Raw genomic sequence first — 27,131 nt, 5'->3', positions numbered from 1 at the left:
TATATTAATATTTTTTCCTGTACTTTAGTTTATTGTTATATCTTTCCTTGTAAACTCTTATTTCTGTATGTAAATTAGGTCACACTTGAACTGTGACAGTGTCCATCTAGCATTTCTGTGTTTTAGTACTTTGGATGGAAAGTTGTTGCTTTGTTACTGTTCTTACCTTGCTTGCTGGTAAATGCTCAAAATGTCAACAAGTTCTGAGAAAGCTTACAGTATTTTCAGACTAGTGAGACTAGTGACCTTGTAAAATCACTCAATGCTCTCTGCTCAGGCCATAATTGTCTTGCAGATGCTGGATAATTTTTCAGTGTTTCATTTTAGAATCACTCATGAGACGTCAAGGATGGTCTTCTCCCAAAATGTTTGCAAGGTGTTAATTAGATTTCTTTTGATTGTTTTGGTTTTTCACGTAGATGGGAAAAGGATGGCTATCTATGTTGATCACTTGAGGTAAATGAATCTAGATAACTGCAAAATGTGTTATTACATTATTATACTTTCAACCTCTGTATATTATAGTTAGATATTTTTTGAAACACAATCTGGCATCTAAATAGTGCCTAGCTTTTAAATAGCCTACAAATCCTGTAATGAAAACAGCTGGGGGCTAGACTGAGTGTTCACATCTGGGTGACATAGCTAGGTACCAGCAAGAGAATTTCCTGTTGGCATATCACTTTTTGCAGTTTAATTGAATTCTTTTAGGGCTTGTTCTTCTAATATTCTTCTAAAATAACACAGTATTTCAAAACCAGTTTTACTCGTGCTCTTCTGCATGCTATAGTAAACTTAGAGGAAAACCATACAGAAATCCATGATTGTCATTGTTGCCATAATTTCTTGCAAATCTTAATTTGTCAAGTTAACAGGATTCATAAGAAAATTGATTCTCCAGACCTTAATGAAATCTGTTGCACAAACTGTAAAATTTGCACGTATTTCCTGCTGATCTATAATAGCGCAGTAATCCTTGTTACAGTTGTATAGCTGTCAAAGTAAGGCTTAAAATGCCAACAAATAAAACCAGAAAAGCTGTTAAAGGATTCTTAAAATTTCTTTATTTATAAATCCAGAGCTGCCAAAGAGGAGCTCTGACGAGAGGGACCTGAGAATCCTGGTGGAGGACAGGCTGGCCATGAGCCAGCACTGTGCCCTGGTGACCATTGAGATCCTGAGGTGCGTTAAAAGGAGCGTGGCGAGCAGGTCAAGGGAGGTGATCCTCCCCCTCTGCTCTGCCCTGGTGAGAACTCACCTGGAGTATTGTATCTAGTTCTGGGCTCCCCAGTACAAAAAGAAGTCAGGAATCTCCTCAAAAGAATCCAGCGGAGGGCCGCAAAGATGATGAAGGATGTGGAACACATCCCGTTTGAGGAAAGGCTGAGCAGCCTGGGTCTGTTAGCCTTGTAACCACGTTTTTAATTTTTGAAGTCCTTAATCCAAATGAATGAAATGCTATGCTATTAATACTTTGCAATTGAGTTTCTAGCCAGGAGGTATTAAAAACATGCATGTGAAGAGCAGCATATCAAATTACATAGTTTTAGTAATTTTTTTGTCAGACAGAACTCAAAATATGCTTCATTTATTGTGCGCTGAAGGTCCAATTACCACTGCATGAACATGGTGGTCACAATATCCCACTGCTTACAATATGCTATTAGCAGCTAGGATATCTTTAATGTACACTAGCGTCTAGAAAGCTAATTAGCGAATCAGTATTATGCTCTTCTTGGGCCTGAGCGTGGTCTGTCTTGGAGTGATCATATTAGCGGAATTCTTGTTTTCATTGCTTCCTGTCTTTGCCTTACAAAAGAACACGTAAATAGCTCTTTAATACATGCAGCAGCATTTAGAAATCTGATTATCTAAATTTTAGTTGTTTTGACTCTATTGCTTTAGATGCTATATTATTTCCCTTTTGTAATGTTTGCTTTATGTAACTTGTGTGCTTTTTTCTTTTCCTCTTCCCTGCATTATTCATAGGATTTTTAAACAGTTAACAGGATAAGGATCCTTATAATGCTTCACTTGCACACCTGAAGTGGCTAAATTTATTCCATTTTCCATGCAATTCAAAACAAAAGAAACCTGTAATAATAAAGCCTTTTTATTTCTGCATCAAAGAAATGGAGAACTGATTCTTCCACCTGAAGTAAAAGCCAGAGCTATTGGTATTTTTTGACGTGGAATACCAACCGAACAATATTTTCCTCATACATTTTATTTGCCGTCTGATTTTTTTCTTCATCTGCTATTGTTATGTCATTTTGTTTGGATTTTGGTTGTAAAGTAGAGAGCACTTTGTAGCTGGTGAAACTTTTGATTTGTTGCAGTTTAGGAAATCAACCTAAAGAGGCTGCGCACGCAAGGGGAGAAGTATTACTTGATTACACAGACTTAACAGTCATTGATTATCAATGGTAGTGGATGATACACTCCAGTATGGCATGCTGAGCTTCTCATTCTGAAATTTAAAAATTATTTCTAGCCTGGAAAAGACAATAATGCTTAATGCCTTTTCTTGAGTGATTACAAATGTAAATAAATGGCCAATTGTTTCCTTTTTAATTGTTTCTTTTTTTTTTCTTTCTCCTTTCACTGAAAGCCTTCTATTTTTACGTCTGAATACGGATGTAGAAAGCAACTCAGGCACTAAGGTACCTTGTGTATACAAATCTTTGTTATAAGTGTAGATGATCCTTACGGTGTGCATTGCACTCAGGATTCTTCCCTGCCTCTGTTCTCCTTGCCACCGAATGCCCAAGGACAGACGGGTGAAGCAAAGCCTTGAATTAGTATCTGGCCTCTGGAAAGATACAGCCCCTGCTGATTTTAGCACTCAGCAGGTTTGTATGGGCATGTCAGGGAGGGCTTATTCCAGCCTCTGGTGTAAACTGATTAGCTTCATTTTCATTCAGGGCAATGCATTTTTTTTTCCTTTCACACTGCTTAAAGTAATGCAAATGGAATGTTTCGCACAGCTGTCAGACAGAAGGACTGAAGCTGGGCTGAGTACCGTGTAGTTGTGCATATTCTAGAAAAAGGCATGTATGAGCTGCAGCAAACAAGTGAATTCTTTTTGTGTGGGTTACCATTAAGTAGATTATAGACAAATTGGGTCCTGTACTTTCTTTGGCATTGGTTCCACTGTCTCTGGTCTTTACCTGTGCAACCTGGTCTAGGGAGCCTGCTTTGGTGGGGGGGGGTTGGACTGGGTGATCTCTAGAGGTCCCTTCTAACCTGTACAATTCTGAGATCGTAGAATCAGTAGAATTCCTAGAGTTTGAAAGGACTCTGAAGGCCATCTAGTCCCACTCCCTTGTGATGAACAGGGACACTACAGCTAGATCAGGTTGCCCAGGGATGGGACATAAACCACATCACTGGGCAACCTGTTTCCAGTGCCTCGCCACCCTCACTGTAAAAGATCTTATATCTAACCTAAATCTACTGACATAATGTTTATTTATTATGTTCATAGTTCTGAAACCTTTTTAAACAGTCTTCTCCCATGGGGATTTTGACCTCTGTGAAATAGATATTGCTGTATACTGGCTGGATATTAATATTGATGTAGAAACTCTGAATTGTTTCCAGCAGAAAGGCATAATTAAAATTTAACAAGACCCCAGGGATCTGTTTATGTGTTTCAGTGTAACTAGTCTGATGGTTTCTTGCTATGGAAAGGAGTGAGCCTGCTTTCGCCTGCTTAGTTGGGTTAGCATTTAGTTAGTTTAGTTTCCTGTGGAGACTCGTGATGTGGCAGAGCTGATCCAGGGGGTGAGAATGGAAGTGTATGCCCAAGAGTGGTGGGGAGAAAGGAACGAGCAAGATTAGCTCCATCTTGCTGCATTGCTGTACCTGGAAGATGTTTCATTTCAGAAAATGCACTAAGCTGGTGCAAGCTGAGTATTTTGTGATATGTATTCAGAAGATGTAGATGAAATGCTGTATGCGTATAGAAGGGGTCTTAGAATTTCTGAAGTTCTGGTCTCTTGGTTACTGGCCACCCTCTTGAGCCTGTTCATGTTCGAATTCTGTTTTCTGCGGAAACTATCTGTATGGATTTCTTCTGTATGTTGAGTAATTGTTCAGATAAGCATGTGGTATCTTAAAAATCTATCATGCGCTGTTTGATTACCCAGGAAACAGTATTTTTTATTAAATACTGATTTTCTGCATCTCATTCATTTTTTAATGATACAAGAAATAGTGCATATGAGGAAAGAGTCAGGAAGGATTCTTGAACAGCTGTGCAGAAATTGGGAGCATCAAGTATGTTGTAAAACACCTTTTTTGTGTGAAACGGTATATAAATATAACTGAAGCATGCGGTCTGTGTTCCCTTATTTCCTAGAAGTTTTGAGCGTACTTTCCCTGGGATTTTTAAATTGTAGTATAGAAACTGGAATGCAGTGCCTTCCTAGAAGAGACAACCTGAAGTAGTTAAGAACCTAGATCCATTGGCTCTTCAGTTCTTTATATCAGGGACAAGGATAGGAGCGCCTTACAGATATTTATGATCTAATGAATTCTTCCAGTAAGCACTTGTTTTGAGAGATCTTTGAAATGAGAAATGCAACTTCACATGACTGTCAGCCACTTACATTTTGATTCAGTGTTCTGAAACACTTTATCTGGAAAACTTCTAATCTGTGTCATGGTGAATGAGTTGGTAATTATTTGTTCTTGTTCTTCAGGTATTTCTCTGCCTTTTTCTTCTTAAACGAATTATCTCAAAGCATACAGATACCTTCCTTTAAAAACAAACAAAATCCAAACAAAAATTTTCATCAGCTGTATGTTGCAAAGTGTTGCTTTCAAATCTCTAGTAAGAAATCTGTGGGGTTGCCAAAGCATGAGGGATCGCTACTATAGGAGGTGAACAAGCCTTACACAGCATGTGACAAATGCTTCGTAATCTACATAAATTAACTTCTAGTCATATGCTTTGTCATAGTTTGAACGTCAGTCAAGGTTGAGCAGCTTGTATGAGGCATGTATATTGAGTGTACATAAAGGGAGATTCCTTGCTTCAAAGTAACAAAAGGCAAGGAGAAAGCTGTAACATCTAAAACAACTTGTGTGAGTTTAGCAGATATAAGTTTTGTAGTATCTTTATTCTTGTATGTGGAGAGACTAGCCAAACAAATCTAAGTTGGATTGGTGTTTGTATCCAGCAGCCATTCTGTATCCATTCACGTTCAGAGGGAAATTAAGAGGAACAGTGTGGTATACATCAGTTCCTTTCTGGCTTTTTCCATCAAGCATCTGATCAAGCTATTTTGGATGGTATTTTTTCATTGTCATTTACAAACAAAACGTTTATTGATGGGTAAGTGTTTTTATCCTGTTGGAATCTACTTCCCTTTTTCCAGTTTTGTCCATGGTTTTGCAGTATGTCATTCTGATCAGGCCTATCAAGATGTGGTATCTTATGGTTCACATTACTCACAGTATCACAGTCCTAAGTTGGAGGGGACTTGTGGATCATCAAGTCCAACTTCATAGTGCTTATTACAATTTTTTCTTCTAATATGTTGCAAGATACTTAATTGAAACTACCAGAAATGGGAACTTGGAATCCAACAAAGACAGTCTCAACATTTGCCTCTTCATATTCGTATGTTCATGTGTTGGGTTTTTTTCTTGTTGGGCTGATGGTTAGATCTGTGGAGGGTTTGGGGAGGTAGTTCGTCGTGTGTTTTGTGGTGCAATGAAGATGCTACGAAATGTTTCCTTCAGTAGCCTGTGTGAAACACTACTTAGGGCCATGATTCTGATGGTTAATATGGACAGGCTATTGATAGTATACCAGTAGTTAATAAGCTGAATTTCTTGTTTGAGAGTTGTGACTAACGATGGTTGTGTAATCAGTTTTACATGTATTGGTTGCTTTTGTTTTGTTACTCCACTTTACTTGAAGCAATACTTGATCACTGCCAGATCTGATTGCTGTGTAAGAATTGTGCTGAAGGCTCGGAGCTGTTTGCATGGAAGGATAACAGAAGTCAGTTACCTTCCTGGGAGTAACTCAGGCCAGACCAACAGGAGTTGGATCACCTCAAAAAGGCAATCCCTTTTCTCAGAAGAAGCACATTCTTTTTATCATCTAGAAGCTTTTAAGGTCTGCAAGCTTGCAGTGTGTGATTGAAGAAGCTCACTAGCTGTGAGCTGAGAATAGAGGATTGGTGAATGTGCTGGCGGACAAGAACTTTAACTAGGGAGAGCCAGCTATGTTGACTTTTAAAGTTTTGTGAAGTGTGGAAGTATTGTGCCAACTTTGCTTTATAACTTTTCTTATATGAGCCTCTGAGAGGAGTTATACTTAGGCTCTGAGAGAAACAGCGTGTTATTTGCCTTTCTGTAGTAACATGAGTTAGTTTGGAATAAAGATAATAAAAGTTCTGCTTGTTGTTTTTGTTATCAGCTTCCCAGTATAATAAAGCCTTGCATAAAAAGAAAAAGGGAAAAAAAAAAAGGCTTTACTTTCTTTATAGCCAAAGAGCAGCTTACATATGTGCATCTGGAAAATGGAGTAGTTATAGCTAGAGGCTGTGCAAGATATTAACTACGCTCTGTGGTAATTAATAATTTCCTGTTTGGAGGCTAGACTGTTGTGTTGAAAAATACATACGAATGGCAAGGACTTAACACAACATTTAAATTGGAAATAAAACAATGAAGATGGCATGACATGATGAAACTTTGCATGTGTTTGTGCTTATGAAAATCATTATAGTCATAGCTAGAAGGAACTCTACTTATTGAGTGGAGTGTGAGAGAAGGAAGGAAGGAAGCAAATGCAGACATTTGAAAGGTACTGAATATTGTGGTGATACATTTCTCTAAATCCTGCTTTGGTATAGTTCTAGGGAATATATGATGATACTAGCTAGAGAATGTCCCATCCTACCACTGTCAGACTGCATATTGCATACTGATTTTCAGCCCTTACAGACTTGTTCTCTTGATGTTCTTCTACAGAGTGGCCTTTCTACCACACTCCAGTGCAGGGTGTCACTGCAGTCAGCTTCTCATTTCTCATTTGGCACAGTAGAATTGCTAATGGGCTGCCTTCAAACTCTGTATTGAAGGAAATTGCCTCTTCAGCTTCACACAGTTTCCTGGTGGATGAGAAACTGGACATGAGTCAGCAGTGTGCACTTGCAGCCCAGAGGGCCAACTATATCCTGGGCTGCATTAAAAAAGGGGTGGCCAGCAGGGAGAGGGAGATGGTTGTGCCCCTCTACTCAACACTTCTGGGACCCCATCTGGAGTACTGCATTCAGGCCTGGGACCCCCAGCACAAGAAAGACACAGCTTTTGGAACGTGTCCAGAGGAGAGCCACTAAAATGATCAGAGGGTTGGAGCACCTCTCCTATGAGGAAAGGTTGAGGGAACTGGGCTTGTTTATCTTGGAGAAGAGAAGGCTCCGGGGAGATCTTGTTATGGCCTTCCAATACTTGAAGGGAGCACATAAACAGGTGAGGGAACAACTGCTTTCAAGGGTTGATAGTGATAGGAACAGGGGGAATGGTTTTAAACTGAGATGAAAGATTTAGGTTAGATATTAGGAGAAAGTTTTTTTACTCAGAGGGTGGTGATGCACTGGAACAGGTTGCCCAGAGAGGTTGTGGATACCTTGGAGGCATTCAGGGCAAGGTTAGAAGTGGCTCTGGGCAGCCTGGTCTAGTGGTTGGTGACCCTGCCCTCAGCAGGGAGGTTGAAACTAGGTGATCTTTGAGGTCCTCTTTCAACCCAGGCTGCTTCATTCTGTGATTCTGCTTCTTCTCATTATCATGCAGTAATCATTTGTCTTCCAGTGTTTGACATGCTGTGTGTATCCTATTCTGTGACTTAGCAAGTGCTAGCAAAGTGTGAAAATTGGCACAGTTTCAGTGGGATTTTTAATTTGTCCAGGCCGCAGGAAAACATTCACTGTTTTCCTGCTCGAGTGCTATCTGTGCAATGTGAGATGGTGCTGCTTTCCGTGGAAGGAATCTGGTTCAGCACCTTGTGATATCATGAACAGTAGTGGCTGATTTGATATGTTTTTCCAGCTCTTGGCTGTACTTTGCCTTATGCACAAGGCTGTGCTCCTTACAGCCTGGTACTGTTTCACATTTTATATTCTGTTTCAGTAGAATATAGAACCACACTCTGGGGCAAAGGCAAGCTTTTGTTCTGCTGTGCTCACCTGGGTTCTGGACACTGCTTGATTTCAGTAAAATATTGTTACAGATTAATAATTAAGCTGTGGCTGAATTGTAAGTATGTCCCCTTGCTTTGTGTAGGGTTAATTTAATGCAAAAATAAAGCTTTCATTATGCCTTGGTTTTTTTTGTGTTTTTATTTTTATTTTTTTAATTTATTTTTCAAAGTTTGAGGGCTTAACTAATCGTTGCAGTGTGACTTTGGTTACGATCTCATCAATTAGATCCTTTTACCCTTTTGAGGAGTTAGGTGTGTATATCAGACTTCTTTCCTGGTTACCAAAATTAGAAATAGCAAGAGAATTGAATCGCTTACCCTGGAGCAAGGTTTTCATGTTCACCTCCATTTGCGAATCTGATATTTTTCTTGTTATCTGTGCTTCAGTTAATAAAAAGTTAATGCTTCCTCATACCTGCTGTAAGAGACACTGACTGTAGCTTTGGAAAGAGACTTTGAGATTGTGTTGGAGAGATGAAAAATTTAGTATGGCTTAGACTGGAGGAAAGAAAAATAACTGAGAGAAGTGTCAGCTGAGCGAGCATGAGAAATGTTGGCTTTGTTGAGGAGGCATCTTCTGCATTTGCATTCTTTCGCATTTACTAAACTTACATTTAAACTAACATTTTTGTAGAACTTTAAGCTTGTCTATATATAAACAATGACGTAGGACTGACAATACAAAACCAAACATATTTTTTGTATCTTGAAAATTTTAAATTGCATTTGATCTTAAAAAGGTTTATTATTACTTTCTTGCCTTTTACCAGTAAGGAGATGTCCAGATAAACATTGTATTATATAGCAGGCATAAGGAAGAGCTCTCGGTGGAGGCACACCTTTAGGTGTGCTAGGTAATGCTGTGTGTTGCACTGCTGTTGCTAGAGTTCAGACTTCACAAGTTTAAAGGGAAAAATGTATGCTTTATCTGTAAATGAGTCTTCATTGGCTGTTGTTGGTTAGGGCTGGGGGGCTAGTAGGCTTGGCAATCATCGCCTTTAGAAAAGGTTTCCAGGTTGGATCTTTGAAGATTTTTTTGGTAGGTTGAAAAATACTAATGCTACCAGAAGCTGAGCCTGTCCTAGCTGACAATGGCACTGGCTAACTTGTGATTACATCTTTAAGAATAGATGTTGTTCTGATACACAGTTTGTGTTGGACAAATTATTTTGTTTGAGGTCAAATAAGTGGGAGTAACCGCCCTAAATCATTGTTTTAACCTCAGAATTAATGTTCTCCTTACTGCTGCAGATGCATTCAGGGTGGGGGAGTGATGGTCACGCTATCAGACAGGTTTCCAGAAGAAAATTATACCTGGAGTCTGTAAGCATACCACAGGAACACAAAATATACCAAGATATTGCAGAATTGCTGACATATGCAACAGGAGACAACAACTTTTTACTCCTCTTCGGAGGAGGGAAAAGTTCTCTGGAGTCCTCATGCTCTTTTTAATTCTGTCCACCGAAAGAAATATTACTGGGGGCTTTGCTGTGTGAGCTGGCTTCAAAGGAATTAGCTAGTGATGATAAACTGCTGTTTTCTACTTACTGAATTTCCAACTTTTCATGACTGAGTTCTGTTCTATGAGTTGCCTGAAATAAGAAAAAAAAACCCTCACGAGACTACTTGCTTCACTTTCATTTTCTAACTATTTTCTAACTGCACTCATATGACCTCTTGATAACACTTTAGGTTTAATCCAGACATGTAGGAGGGTGGTGAACAACAGTACGAATATTTAGAAATAGCTAGAAACTTGAGGTGCTATGAACTTCATATATTATCTGGTATCATATATTATGTTTTGTTTTCTTAGTCATTTTTTCCTTTTTCCTTCATAAAAAGAAATAAATTTCAAGTTAAATATGTCAGAGCCACTCATTTTTTCACCTGGTTCTACTGGAATTTCTCAGGAATCTGCAGACAAAATGGAATAATAATTTGACTGATACATTAATTTCTACGGAATATTAAGTTGCTAATGTGAAAATTTAACCTACAGTTGAATGAGAGGAAAAAAAAACAGATAAATGAAATAACACTTGTATTATAGGAAGTGTCGTAATTTACTTGCACAGAAATTTTTTATGCTGTGTCGTGAATGTTGGAGTACTCTAGTTTATTATAGAATTTTTATCTTTGCCACAGGAACGCATTATACAATGACAAATGGAGGAAGCATCAACAGTTCAACACATTTACTGGATCTTCTGGATGAACCAATTCCTGGAGTAGGAACATACGATGACTTCCATACCATCGACTGGGTTCGAGAGAAGTGCAAAGACAGAGAAAGGCATAGACGGGTATATGAGATCAGTAACAGTACTTGGAAGACATGTTTATTTGGGTGATAGAGTTCAGGTCTGGGTTAGTAAAGGGTATACATGCCGACTTTAAGTTTAAATTAAATTTAAGTAAATTTAAATTAAATTAAAGTTAATTTTAGTTAAATTATTTATATCCACTAGAACAACTCTCATACTATAAATAAAGCGCTGATTCATTGATAGCAGCAGTTTTGCAACAGCATTATAACTTGAAGCAGGAATTTTAACTGTGAATGGTCATGCTCTGCCTCCCTCGTCACCATGTCTCCTTCTCCATTATAGTTTTACAGTACTGTTTTGCTTGCAGTGGTTGTATACATAAGGCTGTTTTCCACTGTGGATGAATTTATAGTAGAGTGCTTATGGCAGTACTTGTACTGTATAAGTGTGTCTACACTACTGCTGTGTAGTGCTGTGGATGTTTTGGCTGTGGAAAGTGAGAATTCTCAAATCGAAGAACATTTTCTGTGAAACATATATGTGCTAATAAAAGGTGGACCCAGTATGTATAGGGAGTATCCTTTCCATTCTTCCACCCCAAAACCTTATTTCTTTATTCAGGTCTTCAAAGCTGAGACCATTCTTCTTCATCCATGTTCTCTGCTACAAGCACTTTCAAAAGAACTGGGCTGTGGTTGCTTTACTCTTGGACAAGATAGCATCAGTCACTTAACAGACTTGTTTAATAATCTTTTGGGAGGAAGTACACTATTTGGAGCCTGGCAGCAGAATTTTTGGCATGCTTACATACAAATTTGGAGACAAAATTTCTCCTGAAATATTTTTAGCTGATCAAAATGAATAGTTAAAAATGAGTTATAACTGTATGGAGGAGTCAGGAAAGAGATTCGTTTCACATTCAACACTCTGCAGTTATTCTGCTTTCTTTGAAGACACCAATTTTTAACTTTCTGGAAGCAAATGTAAGAGATGTGTTTTTATTGTGACATGATTTAAGAAATCTTAACACCAGACCAAAAAGCAAAGCATCCACAGTTTCACTGTGCATAATATTTTTTGGTGAAAGATCCTTGGGCAGTGGATCTGTGAAATATGTACTACGATTGAATGCTTTTTCTGAGAAGTAAGGTGTTTTCTGTGTTTCATGATTTGATTTCTAAATGTGTTTATGCTACAAATGCGTATGTTAGTATCTAGAGGGTATGCTAGTGGATAGAATGATAGTACTAACCCAGGCATGTCAAGTGTAGGGTGAATACCCTGAAAGAATAGTACCCACACAAAATAATGAAGGTGGACAGTATATATTTTTTTTCTTTCTCACTCCCTTTGTTTGCTGCACATAGTTTCTCTTCCTTAACAGTATGAAAAAATCCTGAGACAGTTAGATAATCATAAAAACAAGCTAAGGACAAATTTCAGCTAGGTGCATAACATTTGTAGTGTTTTCTCACATTATTGGAAAAAAACCACAGTTATGCATAACAGTTTCTCTTTGCAGATTAACAGCAAGAAGAAAGAATCAGCATGGGAGATGACAAAAAGTTTGTACGATGCGTGGTCAGGATGGCTCGTAGTCACATTAACTGGCTTGGCATCAGGTAGGTTTTTGTTGTTTGTTTGTTTTTGTAATAAAAGTATTTATTTTATTCTTCGCTTGTGTGCTATCTACCAACCTGGACAAGAGCTAATACTTTATTTTCATGAGGGAAGGAAAACAGTGGCTAACTTGATTTATAGATATGAGCGTTTTTTAGGAAGGATTCCCAAATGGGAAACAAAACCTTTTTCCACCGAACTTATTTTAGGGATAAGTTTTTTACAGCTAAAATTGTTTGATAGTTTGTGGCCACACTGTGTTGTTATGCTGCTTTCCGTGATTGTGATTTAAGAGTGACCAAAATATGCAGGAGTAAGAGGCTGCAAATTTTTTGTCCAGTTTTTCCAAACAAGTGTTTTAAACAGAATTGTTAGATTAAATCATAGGAAGATTTGATTGATTATAGTTGCAGGATGTGGATATGCCTATTAAGAAGGCATGGTAAGTGTATAATTATTTCTTACATATATACATAATCACTTTCACAAATCACATATAGATTAATGTTTATGCAAAGTGTGTAGCATGTTTATATACCTCTGAATATACAAACTGGGAGCGTGTAATTAGTGGAAATTGCTTGTTATTTTAGATGAGAAGCCTCAGGGGCTGACGTTTGACAGCTGTTTCTGGTAGTGATTAATACCTTAAAATAGGAAACTATAACTAGTTAACAGTTGTACAGATTCACAGAAAAGAGATGACTTTTAAGTGGCAGCAGTATACTGAAAAACCACATCTGAAGTGATCCTTTTTTTTTCTTTTAAACAAGTTTATTTAAATACTTTTTTAAAGAACTTTTAGAAGCAGTTTTGTACCTAATACCTTTATTTGAGAGCTCTTAGTAGTTTTTCAGCACATAGTTGACACATGGAATCCCTCTTAAGGGTTGAGCTGGAGAACTACTTTGTATCTATGCTACTTGTTACGTGCAGTAGGAATTTTACATGTTTGCTGTGAGACATTTATACCCTATTTACTTATGATCTAGCGCTATTGTTGGCATGGTAAGAATTATTGGTTCAAAGTATCTTTTCTGCTGGAAGGAGTCTAGCAGAGAGCCACAGAGGTGGTGAAGGAACTGGAACGCCTCACCTGTGAAGAGAGACTGAGAGAGCTGGCCTGTTCAGCCTGGAGAAGAGGAGGTTCATAGGGGATCTCATCAATGCCTATAAACACTTGAAGGGAGGGTGCAAAAAAGGTGGACCCTTACCCTTTTCAGTTGTGCTTGATAGCAGGATGAGTGGTGATGGGTGCAAACTGGAACAGAAGATAACCTATTGGAAAATGAGGAAGTACGTTTTTACTGCACAAGTTTTGGAGTAGTGATAATAGGTTGCTCTATAGAGGCAGTGAGATCTTCTCTGTGGAGATCTCCAAAAGGTGCCTGGATGTGGGCCTGCCCAGCCTGCTTTGGATGTCCCTGCTGGAGCTGGAGTTGGAGCAGAGAGACCCACTGCCATCCTGTAACTGCAGTTCTTTGATTAACATGGGAAATATGCAAGACACTAGACTCTTCAGAAAATACTAATCTGTATTACAGTACTGTATTGCTAATATAATGTGGTCATGGAAAGCAACGACATTTTTTATATTTTTCTTTAGGTCTTTTGTAGTTTAGTTTACATGACTTAATTGTCAACTGTTTCTACAACAGGGGCTCTTGCAGGATTAATTGACATTGCTGCTGATTGGATGACTGACTTAAAGGAAGGCATTTGTCTTAGTGCTTTGTGGTTTAACCATGAACAGTGTTGCTGGGGTTCAAATGAGACCACGTTTGAAGAGAGGGACAAATGTCCACAGTGGAAAACTTGGGCAGAACTAATAATTGGGCAAGCGGAAGTAAGTATTTACTTGTTCTAAGGAAGCATTGCTCAACAGCTCTACTGAATACACAAAACTGAATACACAAAAAGAATAGCTGGGGTAATAAATTGTGGATTGAGTTCTACTATCTGCTCAGTTTTCAGGGTTTTATTTGATTGATTAGTTATACTCTAATAAGTGTATTTTATACACTCAAAGAGTGTTGTGGGTGTGAGGAAGAGCATCTAGCTGTTATAAGGAGAGTATAGAGCTGCTAATGTGAGAATTTTTATTACAATTGTACAAAGCAAAAAACAAATTCAGCTTCTTGTCTTTAGATAACAATGAATATTGCTTTTTTTTTTCCTCTACAAATATGCCATTTCTTAATACAGAAGACTTTCTTGGTGTTCAGTAGATCGTAGCACCTGATAGCCATTAAAATGTTTATATCCGTTCATAATATGAAGTGTTAAGACACTTTTTAACTCATAATCTAGTCTGTGCTGTGCTTTCTGGACAGAAGGACTGTGCTTTCCAGACAAAACTAACTTGGTGCCTTGGTAATAATTACTGATCCTTGAAATGCATTCATAGAAGTGTGCTTACAAGAAGAGTACTTCTCTGTTGTTTTAAGTGGTGACTTTGTTTCTATATCAGATTTGTATTCTTACATTTTTGGGTCTGTCTGTTTGTCTTTAGGGTCCAGGTTCATACATAATGAACTACATAATGTACATTTTCTGGGCTTTGAGCTTTGCCTTCTTAGCAGTTTGTCTGGTGAAGGTGTTTGCTCCATACGCCTGTGGCTCGGGAATACCTGAGGTGAGCTCTAAATAATAATTACTTCATAGACATTTTCTATAAATGTGGAAATATCTCCTGCCTTACAGGGCCAGAAGGGGAGGCAAAAGAGCAGCCCCTGTGAAATACTTCCAGTATTAAAATTTAAATGGATGCTAACTGTTGCTGAAAAAGAAGCTCTGAAACTTCAAGTGTTGAGGTCATAAGTTTTCCTCCACTTCCAGTCCTTGCCCTGAAGAACTAAAGAGAATGGTGATTCTTTAAGAGTACGCATCCGAAGAGATAGCAACTGATCTTCTGTTGCACTCTTTTCAGACTTTTAAAATAGCACGCGCAATTAGACCATCAGCTAACAAGAAAAATTAGAAAATCTTTCTTTCTACATTTGCTCTCTGCAGCTATACGTGGAATGTAGTGAGAGGTGGGGGAACAGAAGAAAATTTTGCACAGTCATGATTTTCCCATCAGTCCGTATATATTTCTTCATGTATTTGTACTGTGGAATTCGAGGGACAAATCTTGCCTCTATATAAGCATGGAGTAGTTCTGTGCAATTATTCTAGATAAGATTTCATCCTAAATTGGTCTCCAAATTTAGCTAACCTTCAGTTTCAAGAAGCAGCTGGCCAGTGTTCTTTGTAGATGCTGTTTATACATGTACTGTTCTTTGTTTTGGTGTTTTTTTTTTTAATATAGAATCATAGAATGGTTTGGGTTGGAAGGAGCCTTTACGATCATTTAGTTCCAACCCTCCTGCTATAGGCAGGGGTATACACTGTTTGGACCAGGCTGCTCAAAGCCTCATCCAGCCTGGCCTAGGGAGGGACCTCACTGGACAACCTTTTCCAGGTCATATATAGGTGTATTTTGCAAGCTATGACATAATGCTTTAGGCAAAGTAATGTTCTCAGAAAGTGATGTATACCTTTTAGTGTAAAAAGTTAATTTTTCTACCTTTAAGCCAATGCTTATTTTTTGTTTGTCAAGAAAAAACAGGAAATCTGGGGGGTGGGGGGAATTGAAAGGGATTAAATTGGTACAAGGGATTAAATTGGTACAAGGTTGATGAGTCAACAGTAGAAAACCTTGAGGTACATTGTTAGCAGATATGTGGTTTTTTTTCAGGATTTTTCTGGCTTTTACTTGACGGTTTACATAATAAACTAATATCTGCATCAGCTTCTAAATCAGCTTCTAAAACTGCATTCATAATTTTACTAAATGTAAGTGATGATGTTGCTGTATCGTATCACGAAATTGTAGGGGTTGGAAGGGATCTCTGGAGATGATCTGGTCCACCCTGCTGAAGCATGCTCCCTAGACCAGGTTGCACAGGTTACAGTTATTTGCAAATGGAAAGCCTCTGGCAGCCAGGTGGCTATGTGACAATAGATATTTTAACATGTGACAGCTATCAGTTTGAAAAGGCTTTTTTTGGACTTACTCGTCTAAAATTACTAATAAGTAATTATCAAAAGAAGTAGAATATAGTACCGATTTTGTTTTCTTCCAGATAAAAACTATTTTGAGTGGCTTCATCATCAGAGGTTACCTGGGGAAGTGGACTTTGATGATAAAAACCATCACTTTAGTCTTGGCTGTAGCATCAGGTTTGAGTTTAGGAAAAGAAGGTCCCTTGGTACACGTTGCCTGTTGCTGTGGGAATATTTTTTCCTACCTCTTTCCAAAGTACAGCACAAATGAAGCTAAAAAACGGGAGGTAAGTTCTTGTAAAATTATTTTTAGAATGTATTGATTATCCATGTGCTTAGTAAAAAATTTGTTCTCTTAGCCTGCGTTTAGATTTGGATGTTTTTACAGTTCTTTATTGCTTTAAAAACAATGTATTATCCCTAGTGTTCTCCAGGGCAAATAGTTTCCATGTTGGAGCATTTCTGCCTTTCTCTCACCTCATACAACACCATTTGATTTTTTCCCTTATGTTCTCCCTTCTTGACTGTATTTTGACAATAGTTTCCAATTGTGAGGGCAGCAGAGCGTCTTAGACATCATGAGCAAAGCTCTCTTGGGAAAGTTGACAACTGTACTGAGATTCTGTTCATTTTAAAACACACCACGGAGTGCAAAAATCCCCTCCCTTTGGTTCTTTTCCAGGTATTGTCAGCTGCTTCAGCAGCAGGAGTGTCTGTAGCTTTTGGTGCCCCAATTGGTGGAGTCCTTTTCAGTCTGGAGGAGGTATGTCAAGAGATGGCACTAAAGGAAAGATACTCAATCTCTTTTAGCATCAAAAATCTCAGACTCCTTTAAGCTCTTTCCTACCTTAAAGAGAACTTATTTCTTACATTTTAAAATTGAGTTCTATTGCTAGCAAACTTGAAGAATTTTTTTTATTATTTTTACTTGACATGAATGTCAGCTTTGCTGTAGTTCAGCTGAGTCAGTACAGTTTACATTGAGAGATGCACCGATTTTTTCACTGTAGAAATGCACTCTTAAAAGAAAAACTGTTGGGCTGCTTTTGTCATTTTGTGAGACCTTAGAAATCTATTTGACTCTGAGACAAATTTTTAACATTTTCTTTAGTGTTTCAGATGCCAAATGTAATTGAATGTGTTAGTTATTAGTAAGTCAGTTATTAGTAGTTTTTTTTAATTACTAGTTATTAGTAAGTCAATTAAAACTGACCACAAGGGCCATCAAACTTTCACCAAGAAATGTTTCTTATTACTTTCATTTTTTAAGTCTTTCCAGTATTTTTTTTTCATTGACTTACTAATAATTCTCATCTACTTTTTTTTTTTTTTTTGCAGGTCAGTTACTATTTCCCACTGAAAACTTTATGGAGATCATTTTTTGCTGCTTTAGTAGCTGCGTTTGTTTTAAGGTCCATTAATCCTTTTGGTAATAGCCGCCTAGTTCTTTTTTATGTGGAATATCATACTCCTTGGTACCTTTTTGAACTGCTACCTTTTATTCTTTTGGGAGTGTTTGGTGGGCTCTGGGGAGCATTTTTCATCCGAGCAAACATTGCATGGTGTCATCGGCGCAAATCTACAAAATTTGGAAAGTACCCTGTCCTGGAAGTCATCATTGTTGCAGCAATAACAGCTGTCATTGCATTTCCTAATCCATACACAAGGCTAAACACTAGTGAGCTTATTAAAGAGCTCTTCACAGACTGTGGGCCATTAGAATCCTCCTCCCTCTGTGACTACAGAAATGATATGAATGCAAGCAAAATAGTAGATGATATTCCTGACCGTCCTGCAGGCACTGGAGTCTATTCAGCTATATGGCAGTTGTGTTTAGCACTCATATTTAAAATAATCATGACAGTCTTCACCTTTGGTATTAAGGTAAGTGTGAATACAGTGGCTTCATTATCTGTTGTGACTATTTTTCCTTGTTACTGCCTTTCTCTTTTTCCATCTCTCAAAGCTAGCGCCTTTGTTTACAGCTTTCTTTCTTCCTATATAGTTTTAAATGTCTTAAGAAAAAACTTTACTGCTTTTTACTGGTTGATGTGATTGATGGGAAGATAAATCAGTTGGGTATATTTTAAAAATTAGCCTTCCATAAGATTCATAATTTCAGTTATTACTCTTGAATTCTGTTGTATAGTATTTCACTTATATCTAGGATTCTGCTCTTCTAAGCATTAGAAATACCTCTTACCATTTAAGCGTTATAACACCTGTACTATCACCTACCATTCATCTTTTCACATGCATCTGGCTTTCTCATGAAGTGAGATCCCAGGATCATGCATTGTGTATTACAATTCATAGTTACACGAAGGTAGAGCTTCTTGATCTGTTTTGGGTTTCTTTTCTTGCATCTTCACTTGCCATTTGTTGAAAATGGTATTGACAAAGCAACTCTGCTGCCTGTGAGATACAGTGATTCCAGCTGCATTTACCACCACAAGCAGAGATTGCCAGGAGCCTGATAAGGCAGGTTTTTCTTTTTCAGGCCCTGACACAACGATGCTGCAGAAGTAAATAGGTTGTATGTATGTAGGATTTTACTTCCAGTAAACTTGTTACTGTTTGTAAATGCCAAGGATGAATGTTTTGGAATGAGATTACAGCTTTGCCTCAAACCTGACTGTTGTGCAACTGCATTGCTAAAGAAGTTTGCATATATATTCTGGTTCCTTGTTTGTCTTAAATATGATGCATATGCCATAGTACAAATCATTTTCTCTAAGCTGCAGTTTAAGTTAGGCTTTTTTGCATTGGAAAAGAAAGTTGAGACAAGATAAAACCTGTTCTTTTCATTGCTCTTTTTGTTGAGGTTCCTTTCTGCTTTGTGACATGTGAGTCAGAGGCTTATACTAAAAAAATCACCTGTAAAATTGTATTCATAGACCTGTAACTATTATCAACACGTGATAAAGTGAAAGAGGTAAATGCATAAAGCATTTGTTAACAAAGAACCAGAAACAATTTGAATGTAGCCTATATTTGGAGACTGAATTACTGTGGCATACTCAGTGTAGCAGGCTAGAAACTCAGCAGTTTCAAAGATACATGTTCTACTACTTCTATGTCTGTAATATACATTTTTCACAGTGTTACTGTAGTGTTTTCCTAGAATGATTTTTCACTCAGTTAAAAAAAAAAAACGATTAATGATTATAAAGGGTTTTAAACACACAATTGTAGGAAATTGTGCACTGACATCACTACTACTGTTTGGGTGTTCTACTCTAAGCAGAATGTGGCATTGAACAGTTACTGCTGTCAACACTGAAATATTAGGTAATTCAGGATGGGAATGAAGGATTATTAAACCTTTTCAATAAAATTAATGCAGATGGCTTTGAAGTAAATTGTGGAGTATTGATTCATTCTTGGTTTACATGTTAGAAATTCTTTGCAACCATAAATATTACCAGTATAATAATAATGTAAATAGTGTGAAATAGTTCTGCATCAGCTACTGGATTCCATGGCAAAATCTAGATAAGCTGCATAATGCATACATTTCACAACTCTACAGAGGGGAAAACAAAAATTGAATGGCGTTTCCTCTGATACCAACAGTATAATTTTTTTTTAATGAATTTATTTTGACAAGCTGTTTAGAAAAATATAAAAATCATAACTTGTAGTTGAGATTCATACCTCAGTCCCAGTGGAATATATTTCTGATAGTAACATCTGCTATAATGAGAAGCAACAGGTATTTCCAGTTTGAGGCATTTAGATACAGAATGGTTTTGATAGGTTTTTTATATTTTTTTTTGTTTCTGCTTTTTTTGGAAAGGAGGAGAAGAGGCACAACAGCAATGTCTCTGAATCCTCACTCCTTTTGCAGCTACAGGGATAAACAAGACTTGTCATAACAGAATGGTTTAGTTACATCTTACTGCTGTAGCCTGTTTAGGTTACATTAATAACAGAAAAACAAATAACTAAAATTACAATAGACATATTTGTTGTTGCTGCTTTTTAACAGTGAAGTGTTAATCTGCTTTTTTGTGTTAGGAATTTGCATTGACTTTTACTAACCTGGCAATGTTTTAAATGTGATAGAGTATTTGCATTTCTTTTTAAAATATGCGACAAACATTTCCATCAGCATGATAGCAGTTATTGTGTTTCTGTTGTAGGTTCCCTCTGGGTTGTTCATACCTAGTATGGCAATTGGAGCAATAGCAGGAAGGATTGTAGGAATTGCAGTGGAGCAGCTGGCTTACTATCATCATGACTGGTTCATTTTCAAGGAGTGGTGTGAAGTTGGAGCTGACTGCATTACACCTGGTCTTTATGCCATGGTTGGTGCTGCTGCGTGCTTAGGTAACTAAACTGTAACAAAACAGATATATTATTCTTTTTGCTGTTACAAAGTAACAATGAGAAGTGGGGATACGTATAAATGTGCTGCACTGGAACACTTGTAATGTGAACATCTTTCTTCAGATGAATACACTCACATATCTTCATGTGAACTATTAGATCCTTATGATCTGAGGAATAATATGAAATTGACTATATGATGAGAAAGAGAGCAACTTAAATAGGAGCATTTGCTTTTTCCTTTTGACATCAGTAGGTATCATAACGTGTTATAGGTGTCATATACATTGAAATGTATAAAATAGAGTTAAGAATGTTGAAATTGCTGCAAGGAGGTGACATGATCTGTTGCCACTTCTACACAAATAGCAGCAAATGTTCTTGACGTCTATTAACCAAAACAGAACCTTCAGAAGTGCTCTGGGGAGTCTAGTTACAGGTCTCTTATGAGGCCTGATTTACAAACTGCTGAAAATCTGCTGAAACACTAGGCACCTAAACTAGGAGAGATTTCTTGAAGGTCTTGTCTTGTCTTAGCTTCTAAGCACTATCATATGCAGTAGTGGAATGGATCTAGTTCTTAAAGAGGTTTTGTTGTTTTTGTGGGGATTTTTTATTTTTAAAAGGTTCAGCCAAAATCACTTACAATGCATTGAAAGAAGAATCATATGGTTTCTTTGAAAGAAGATACAGTATTGGGAATGTTTGCAGTACAAACGTTTTGCGTACTGACGAGAAGCGTAGCCCCGCGTTCTCTCATTGTTTAAGAAAGCTTTCACCAGCTTACAATTCTCTTTAGGTTTTATAATTCAACAGCAGCATTATATTCATAATATCTTGGACAGTATAGCTGTTGACTTGCTAACTGTTCCTTTCTTCCATTAGTGTCCTTCTTTTTCCAAATTACTATCTTACTGGGTTTATTTCCTAATTTCTCAGTATCTGTATCTTAGGAATGGATTAGAAAAGTGTACAGTTATGTTCTTAAGTTACATGAAAGAGAAGCACATTTTTCAAATCCCTTTACTTTCTGACCTTCAGGTATTTTCTCTTTAGAGCTCTTTTACTCCTGAAGTTTGTTCATTTTTTCTAGTGTGTTTTCATAATACCGAATGATGTTTGTCAGATGACATAACTGGTGAAGTTATGTTTGCAGTTCTCAACAGGAAAGCAGGAACTCTAAATTCAGCATTTGACACTGGAGTGTTACTGGCTTCCGTTTTTCTTGCAGGTGGTGTTACAAGGATGACTGTGTCCCTGGTAGTTATTGTCTTTGAGCTAACAGGAGGGCTGGAATATATTGTGCCCTTAATGGCTGCAGTCATGACCAGTAAGTGGGTAGGAGATGCCTTTGGTAGGGAAGGCATCTATGAGGCACACATCCGACTGAATGGCTATCCCTTTTTGGATGCAAAGGAGGAGTTTACTCACACGACACTGGCTGCTGATGTTATGAGACCTCGAAGAAGTGATCCACCTTTAGCTGTTCTAACACAGGATAATATGACAGTTGAAGACATAGAAAACTTGATCAACGAAACCAGCTATAATGGTTTTCCTGTTATTATGTCAAAAGAATCACAGAGACTAGTGGGCTTTGCTTTAAGAAGAGATTTAACTATCGCAATAGGTAATTATCTCCCAATATTTTATGATTATGTGTTCTAATTGAAATTATTTTAAAGCTGAAAATAGAACTTACTCTGTTTCTACTTATTTCAGGCTTAAGGTTCATATACCTTGCACAGATTGTCTATTGCCTTACTGGAGGATATTGATTATATTCAATAGCGGACAGTAAAATAAAATGTTAGTATCTTTGTGCCTGTCATAAAAACAGGACTTGTCAAACTGAAGTAGGCCAAACTGGCCTCTAGTCCAATATTTTTGTTTGTTTTGTAGTGTTTGCTAGCAGTTCTTTTCCTCAAAGGTGATGTTACATTAACAATCTTCAAAATTTAGTAATTCCATTTTAGAGACCAGGATTCAGTCATAGTTATCGTCAAAGTCATTTTAAAATGCAAATGAATATCAGGCTTCTCTTTTGGGAATATTTTAGTTGCTGTTTTGTTGTGTTTATTTTTATAACAACTAAAATTGTACTGTGGAGAGGAGTGAAATATTTTACGTTTCCTTTTTTAGTTTGTGTGCTATGAAATGTGCTGGGTGCACACACCCTGATTGGCCCTCTCTCTGAATGTCTGTTAGAACCTGTCTGATAACGGGGCAGTGCTTTGCACACTGGCAAAAGAAAAGTGGATTTTGAAGTTACTATACAGCAAAGGGAAAAACAAGTGCTTAAGAAATACATAAAATCAGAGAGGGTAGTTATATCTTCAAATCTTCATGTTGTTTGTGAGGTTGTATATTGACAAGTATCTCTTTAGGGACGACGCTTGAGAAAGCAGTGCCATCTTTCAGAAAGTTGGAAAAAGTAGTTCTTAGGAACACAGACTTTTGCCTGTGGTCTTAGTGTGTGTACTACATACCTGCAGTACGCAGGATGTATGTAAGTGTCCTAAACTTGAGAAGAATTACAGATGCTGTATGATTTTAACTTTGTATTTTTTTGAGACTAGATGGAGGAATAGCCGAATATTGTTCTGATTTGCACCATGCACTCTTTGCAACTGAAATAAGTTTTACCTGTGGTAGTGTTTTATTAGAACAGTGTTTCAGGAGAGCTATCAGATTAGCTTTCTTTTTGATAGCTGCTTCAGCTGCTACATGCTTACTGAATGTTAGCTTTTAAGTATTTCCACCTCTCCATAGTAAATAAATTTTATTTTTGTTGTTGGATTGAGAAAGGCAGTAGCTGAAGGATGCCTAAAGCTGAATGATAGATGGCTTTTGTGATTTCTGCACAAACACATCTCGGGAATAAAGCAGTGACTATAGAAACACAATGTCAGGATATCAGCATCAGAGCCTGCTAATGTTGATTGAACTTTGCACTAAATCATCCTAAATCATCTTACTCCAAAAATGTAAATTTTGTTGCTCTTTTTTTTTCCTTTTTTTTTTTCCCTCCCTCTTAAAGAAAGTGCTAGGAAGAAGCAGGAAGGGATTGTTGGCAGTTCCAGGGTCTGTTTTGCCCAGCATACCCCATCACTTCCAGCAGAAAGCCCTCGGCCTTTGAAACTTAGAAGCATACTTGACATGAGCCCTTTCACCGTGACAGACCATACACCCATGGAAATAGTGGTGGATATATTCCGAAAGTTGGGTTTGAGGCAGTGCCTTGTAACACACAATGGGTGAGTAATGTGGTAGCAATGCTGTTCCTTTTGATAGGTATAGTAATTTTCACTTCTGGGATCCAAGCTTTCGTGGTATTTGAACCCATCCACTTGATGCATTGTGTCAGTGTCAAGAAGGTGCATCTCTCTTAAATTTAATAAATCAGCCCTCAGTGCGGGACAGAAAAGTATTCATAATAATTATCTTATTTGAACTATTTTTTGAACTTTTTTTTTTACAAGATCTTCTTTGGACCATGGTTCTGTTTCAACATTCTGCTTCCCTCTTATCTTTTGTGTTATGCACTTGGCACATGATATTGCAGCTTCTACCACATATCTTGCTTTCTCTCTAGCATCTTTTAAAATCACATGAAAAATGAAGCATTGTCTGCTAATCCACATGATTTAGTATCAGTGTCCATAGGACAAAGCTAAGAAATCTTACATATTGATGGTATTTATTTATTTTTGCTGTGGGCAAAAAGACCACTGCTGTAAGTGGCAAATATTAAAGTAGTGCACAAATTTCCAAGTTTGTTTATTAAGATTTATTCTAAAAAAATGTTATTTCAAATGTGCTTCTGTTTTTTTTCATTGCTGTTTTCTGACTTTGTTTTTTTCTTAAATTGATCTTTGTGTGAAATGGCAAGTAGATGTTTTTAGAAGCATAACAGCTCTCTAAAAAGCTTTTTCTGCCAAGGAAAGGTCATCCCTGATCGGACACTTAAAAGTCAGTGCAGACATAAAATTATTCCTATCTTATGCAGAGAAATTTGAATTGGTAAATAATAAATATTTGTTATGATGGGGTTTTTTCTTAGTTTGTTGTGGCTGAGTGCTCAAACAGTATCATTGACATCAAAGTTCTCTCTAAAGAGAGATTAATCTTGTAAAGATATGTAAAACTGTAGTTTAAATTTTTAATTACTTGATTAAGTAGCTGCAAATATGGATGACTTTGATTTGTTGTTTTCTGATGTTTGTGTTTGTTGACCCATTTCAGTTTATGAACTTGTGTATGCTGTCCATTGCAATGAAGTTAGATAGTTAATCCCTGAGGTCCACTTGGCATATGCCACCCAGAGAATTTTATCTAAATTTTGGCAAATGTAATGCACATTGAAAATATACATATATACATAAGTCCCGTTATAATTAGAAACTGCAGAAATTGGTGCTGTTGATAGATACAGAGATATCTAAAGACTGAGCCTGATTATTTTACCAGAATGTCCACTGTAAGGAGTTGTTCTTTATATTATGAGAAATTGATTTGAATTTGTCTGTTCCTAGGGACCAGGTAACCATGCTCTGTTGTGAAGCTTCAGAGCAGCTTCTTATATCTCTCATATATCTTCAACTTCATGTATCTCTCTTTTTCTGTGACTATACAGATATTACTTTGATCATATACTAAAGCTTGTTATAAAGCAAATAAAGTAGATTTTAGTTTCATTGCCTGTAAAATCTCAAGAAGTTATAATTTGGGGAGAAGGGATAAAGTGTGAACCCCAGTGTGTACATAAAGGAGAAATGTACTGTTGTTGGAGATCAAGCATTTGGAGGAAAATAAAGGTAGTCTGGGAAAGGATGCTGAGTTTTAAATCATTTTTCATTTAACTATCTCATTAGCTTTCTTGCAACCCATTTTCTTTTTTTTTAGTTTTGCACTAGTCTAAACCTTTTTCATCGTGACTAGAACTTTTTTTTTATTTGATTTCACACAGTTATTAGCATAACATGATCTGTTTCAGGATTGTCTTGGGGATCATCACAAAGAAGAACATATTAGAGCATCTCGAGCAACTAAAGCAGCACGTCGAACCCTTGGTGATTAGATATATCAGATCTAATAATTAGACACATTAGAAGACAGGAAGCATGAAACTTGTGAACTGTTCAGTACTTCTGTGACAACAGCTGAACAAAAATAATCCTGTATTAAAAATTTGTATTTAAGAAACTATAACAGAAAACAATATGTGCAAAATCCTTTTAAAGAAATTAAGCAGTTACTATGGACATACTGTTAGTCACAACATTAAAGGAAGGTAAACAATAGAATTTGATATTTTGTTCTTTGGATCGTGTACATCTGCCTAGTTGATCTTTTTTTTTCCCCTGGTGGGAAAGCACACAGCTAGGAATACCTTTTTCCTCACAATGTAAATTTAGTTGTTTGGGTTGTTTGTTTTTTTTAATGCTAATTTTGACAGCTTTAAATAGCTTTTAAATTGCTAATTAAATATCTTTTGAGGAGCAAAGCCAAGCATGTTCTTAATGTATTGCAGCATTAGGTCTTGTGTGTAATCCCCGTTTATCAACTGGGAAATAAAGAATATTAAAAAAAAAATCATGTGAAATCCTTGAATTTTATATTAAATCCGTTGATTCTGCTGCTGTTACCTACAGCAACCAGTGCACTTCTTTGTATTCCTTTTTTATAACATCCTGTGGAATCCAAAATTACTAAATGGAGCACTAATACATCTACTGTTGACTTCAGAATCTACATTCTAACTGTGATGTTGTGATCTAACCTTAGTTGTAAGATAGACTTGGTCTTAATTTGGACATTGATTGTTCTGCAATAGCTGCATCTCTGATAAACCTAGCTACCAAGTTTAGTGGCTTGTATGCAAAACATTCTAATTATGTTCTCATTTTATGCTAATATTTCACAAGTATTTCATGCATCCTTTAATAAATTAAAAAAAAAACAACAAAGTGTACTAACCAAAATAACAAGGGCAGCAGCTCATTCATTCTGCTCTTTGCTTCTCCTGTGATATTACCCTTTTGGACAGTCTCACCTTTTTAGATATTTCACAAAGTTTTGCTTTTCAGACCAATTTAGTTGCTGTCGTAAAAGCACAGTATCAAAACTTGAAAATGAAAACTTATTTTATTATTCATCATTAATTTTCTAAAGCTGTGAACTCTAAAATCTAGCCCAACTATTCATTATTTTGCAAAAGTTCTGTTGTCAGTACAGTGTGCTTCTATGAATATATTCAGTCTGAGCCAGTGTGTCAGATGGGGAAAAAAGACCCTTGTGATTTTAAGAAAAAAGGGAGGGGGGGGGGGTTGATTTGCTGCTAGGATGGTTGTGCCATCAAGCAGTATGTCGCTTCTGGTGGCTTGGCTGGAACACGCTTCCCTTATGAAATGGGATCAGTATCACTTCTTATTCATACCTCTTTTTTTCTTTGTCCTTCTTATTTATTTATTTACTTATTTATTTACTTTTTTGTTGGCATATGCTAGTCAAAATTTCATTTTTGTGGAAAGTTAAAACTTGTAATGAGCTCCACTTGTATTACCTATATTTCATTAAAATGGACTGCAGCTGTCAGAGACCATCCAGTATGGTGTCTCAGCATTGCTGTCTCTTAA

At 37.0% G+C, this 27,131-nt stretch overlaps 1 protein-coding gene across 9 annotated transcripts in view; it reads left to right on the top strand.

Annotated features, from left to right (window-relative positions):
- CLCN3 (chloride voltage-gated channel 3) overlaps positions 1-27,131 on the top strand; it is a 52,852-nt gene that overhangs the window by 22,914 nt on the left and 2,807 nt on the right. For 6 of the 9 annotated variants that reach the window (XM_065736274.1, XM_065736275.1, XM_065736276.1 and 3 more), the window contains 11 exons: positions 10,373-10,530; positions 12,017-12,116; positions 13,773-13,960; positions 14,627-14,749; positions 16,242-16,448; positions 16,844-16,924; positions 17,500-18,045; positions 20,307-20,493; positions 21,725-22,123; positions 23,534-23,750; positions 25,490-25,565. In XM_065736274.1, the coding sequence (XP_065592346.1) occupies positions 10,373-10,530; positions 12,017-12,116; positions 13,773-13,960; positions 14,627-14,749; positions 16,242-16,448; positions 16,844-16,924; positions 17,500-18,045; positions 20,307-20,493; positions 21,725-22,123; positions 23,534-23,750; positions 25,490-25,565 (2,282 nt within the window). The remainder of the gene's footprint in view (positions 1-10,372; positions 10,531-12,016; positions 12,117-13,772; positions 13,961-14,626; positions 14,750-16,241; positions 16,449-16,843; positions 16,925-17,499; positions 18,046-20,306; positions 20,494-21,724; positions 22,124-23,533; positions 23,751-25,489; positions 25,566-27,131) is intronic. The other 3 variants (XM_065736279.1, XM_065736282.1, XM_065736283.1) reach the window with 2 other exon arrangements.

The sequence above is a fragment of the Cyrtonyx montezumae genome, unplaced genomic scaffold (assembly GCF_038088225.1).
Source record: "Cyrtonyx montezumae isolate F1298 unplaced genomic scaffold, pur_monq_1.0 scaffold_2, whole genome shotgun sequence".
Lineage (NCBI taxonomy): Eukaryota > Metazoa > Chordata > Aves > Galliformes > Odontophoridae > Cyrtonyx > Cyrtonyx montezumae.
This window is presented reverse-complemented; position numbering and strand designations above follow the sequence as displayed.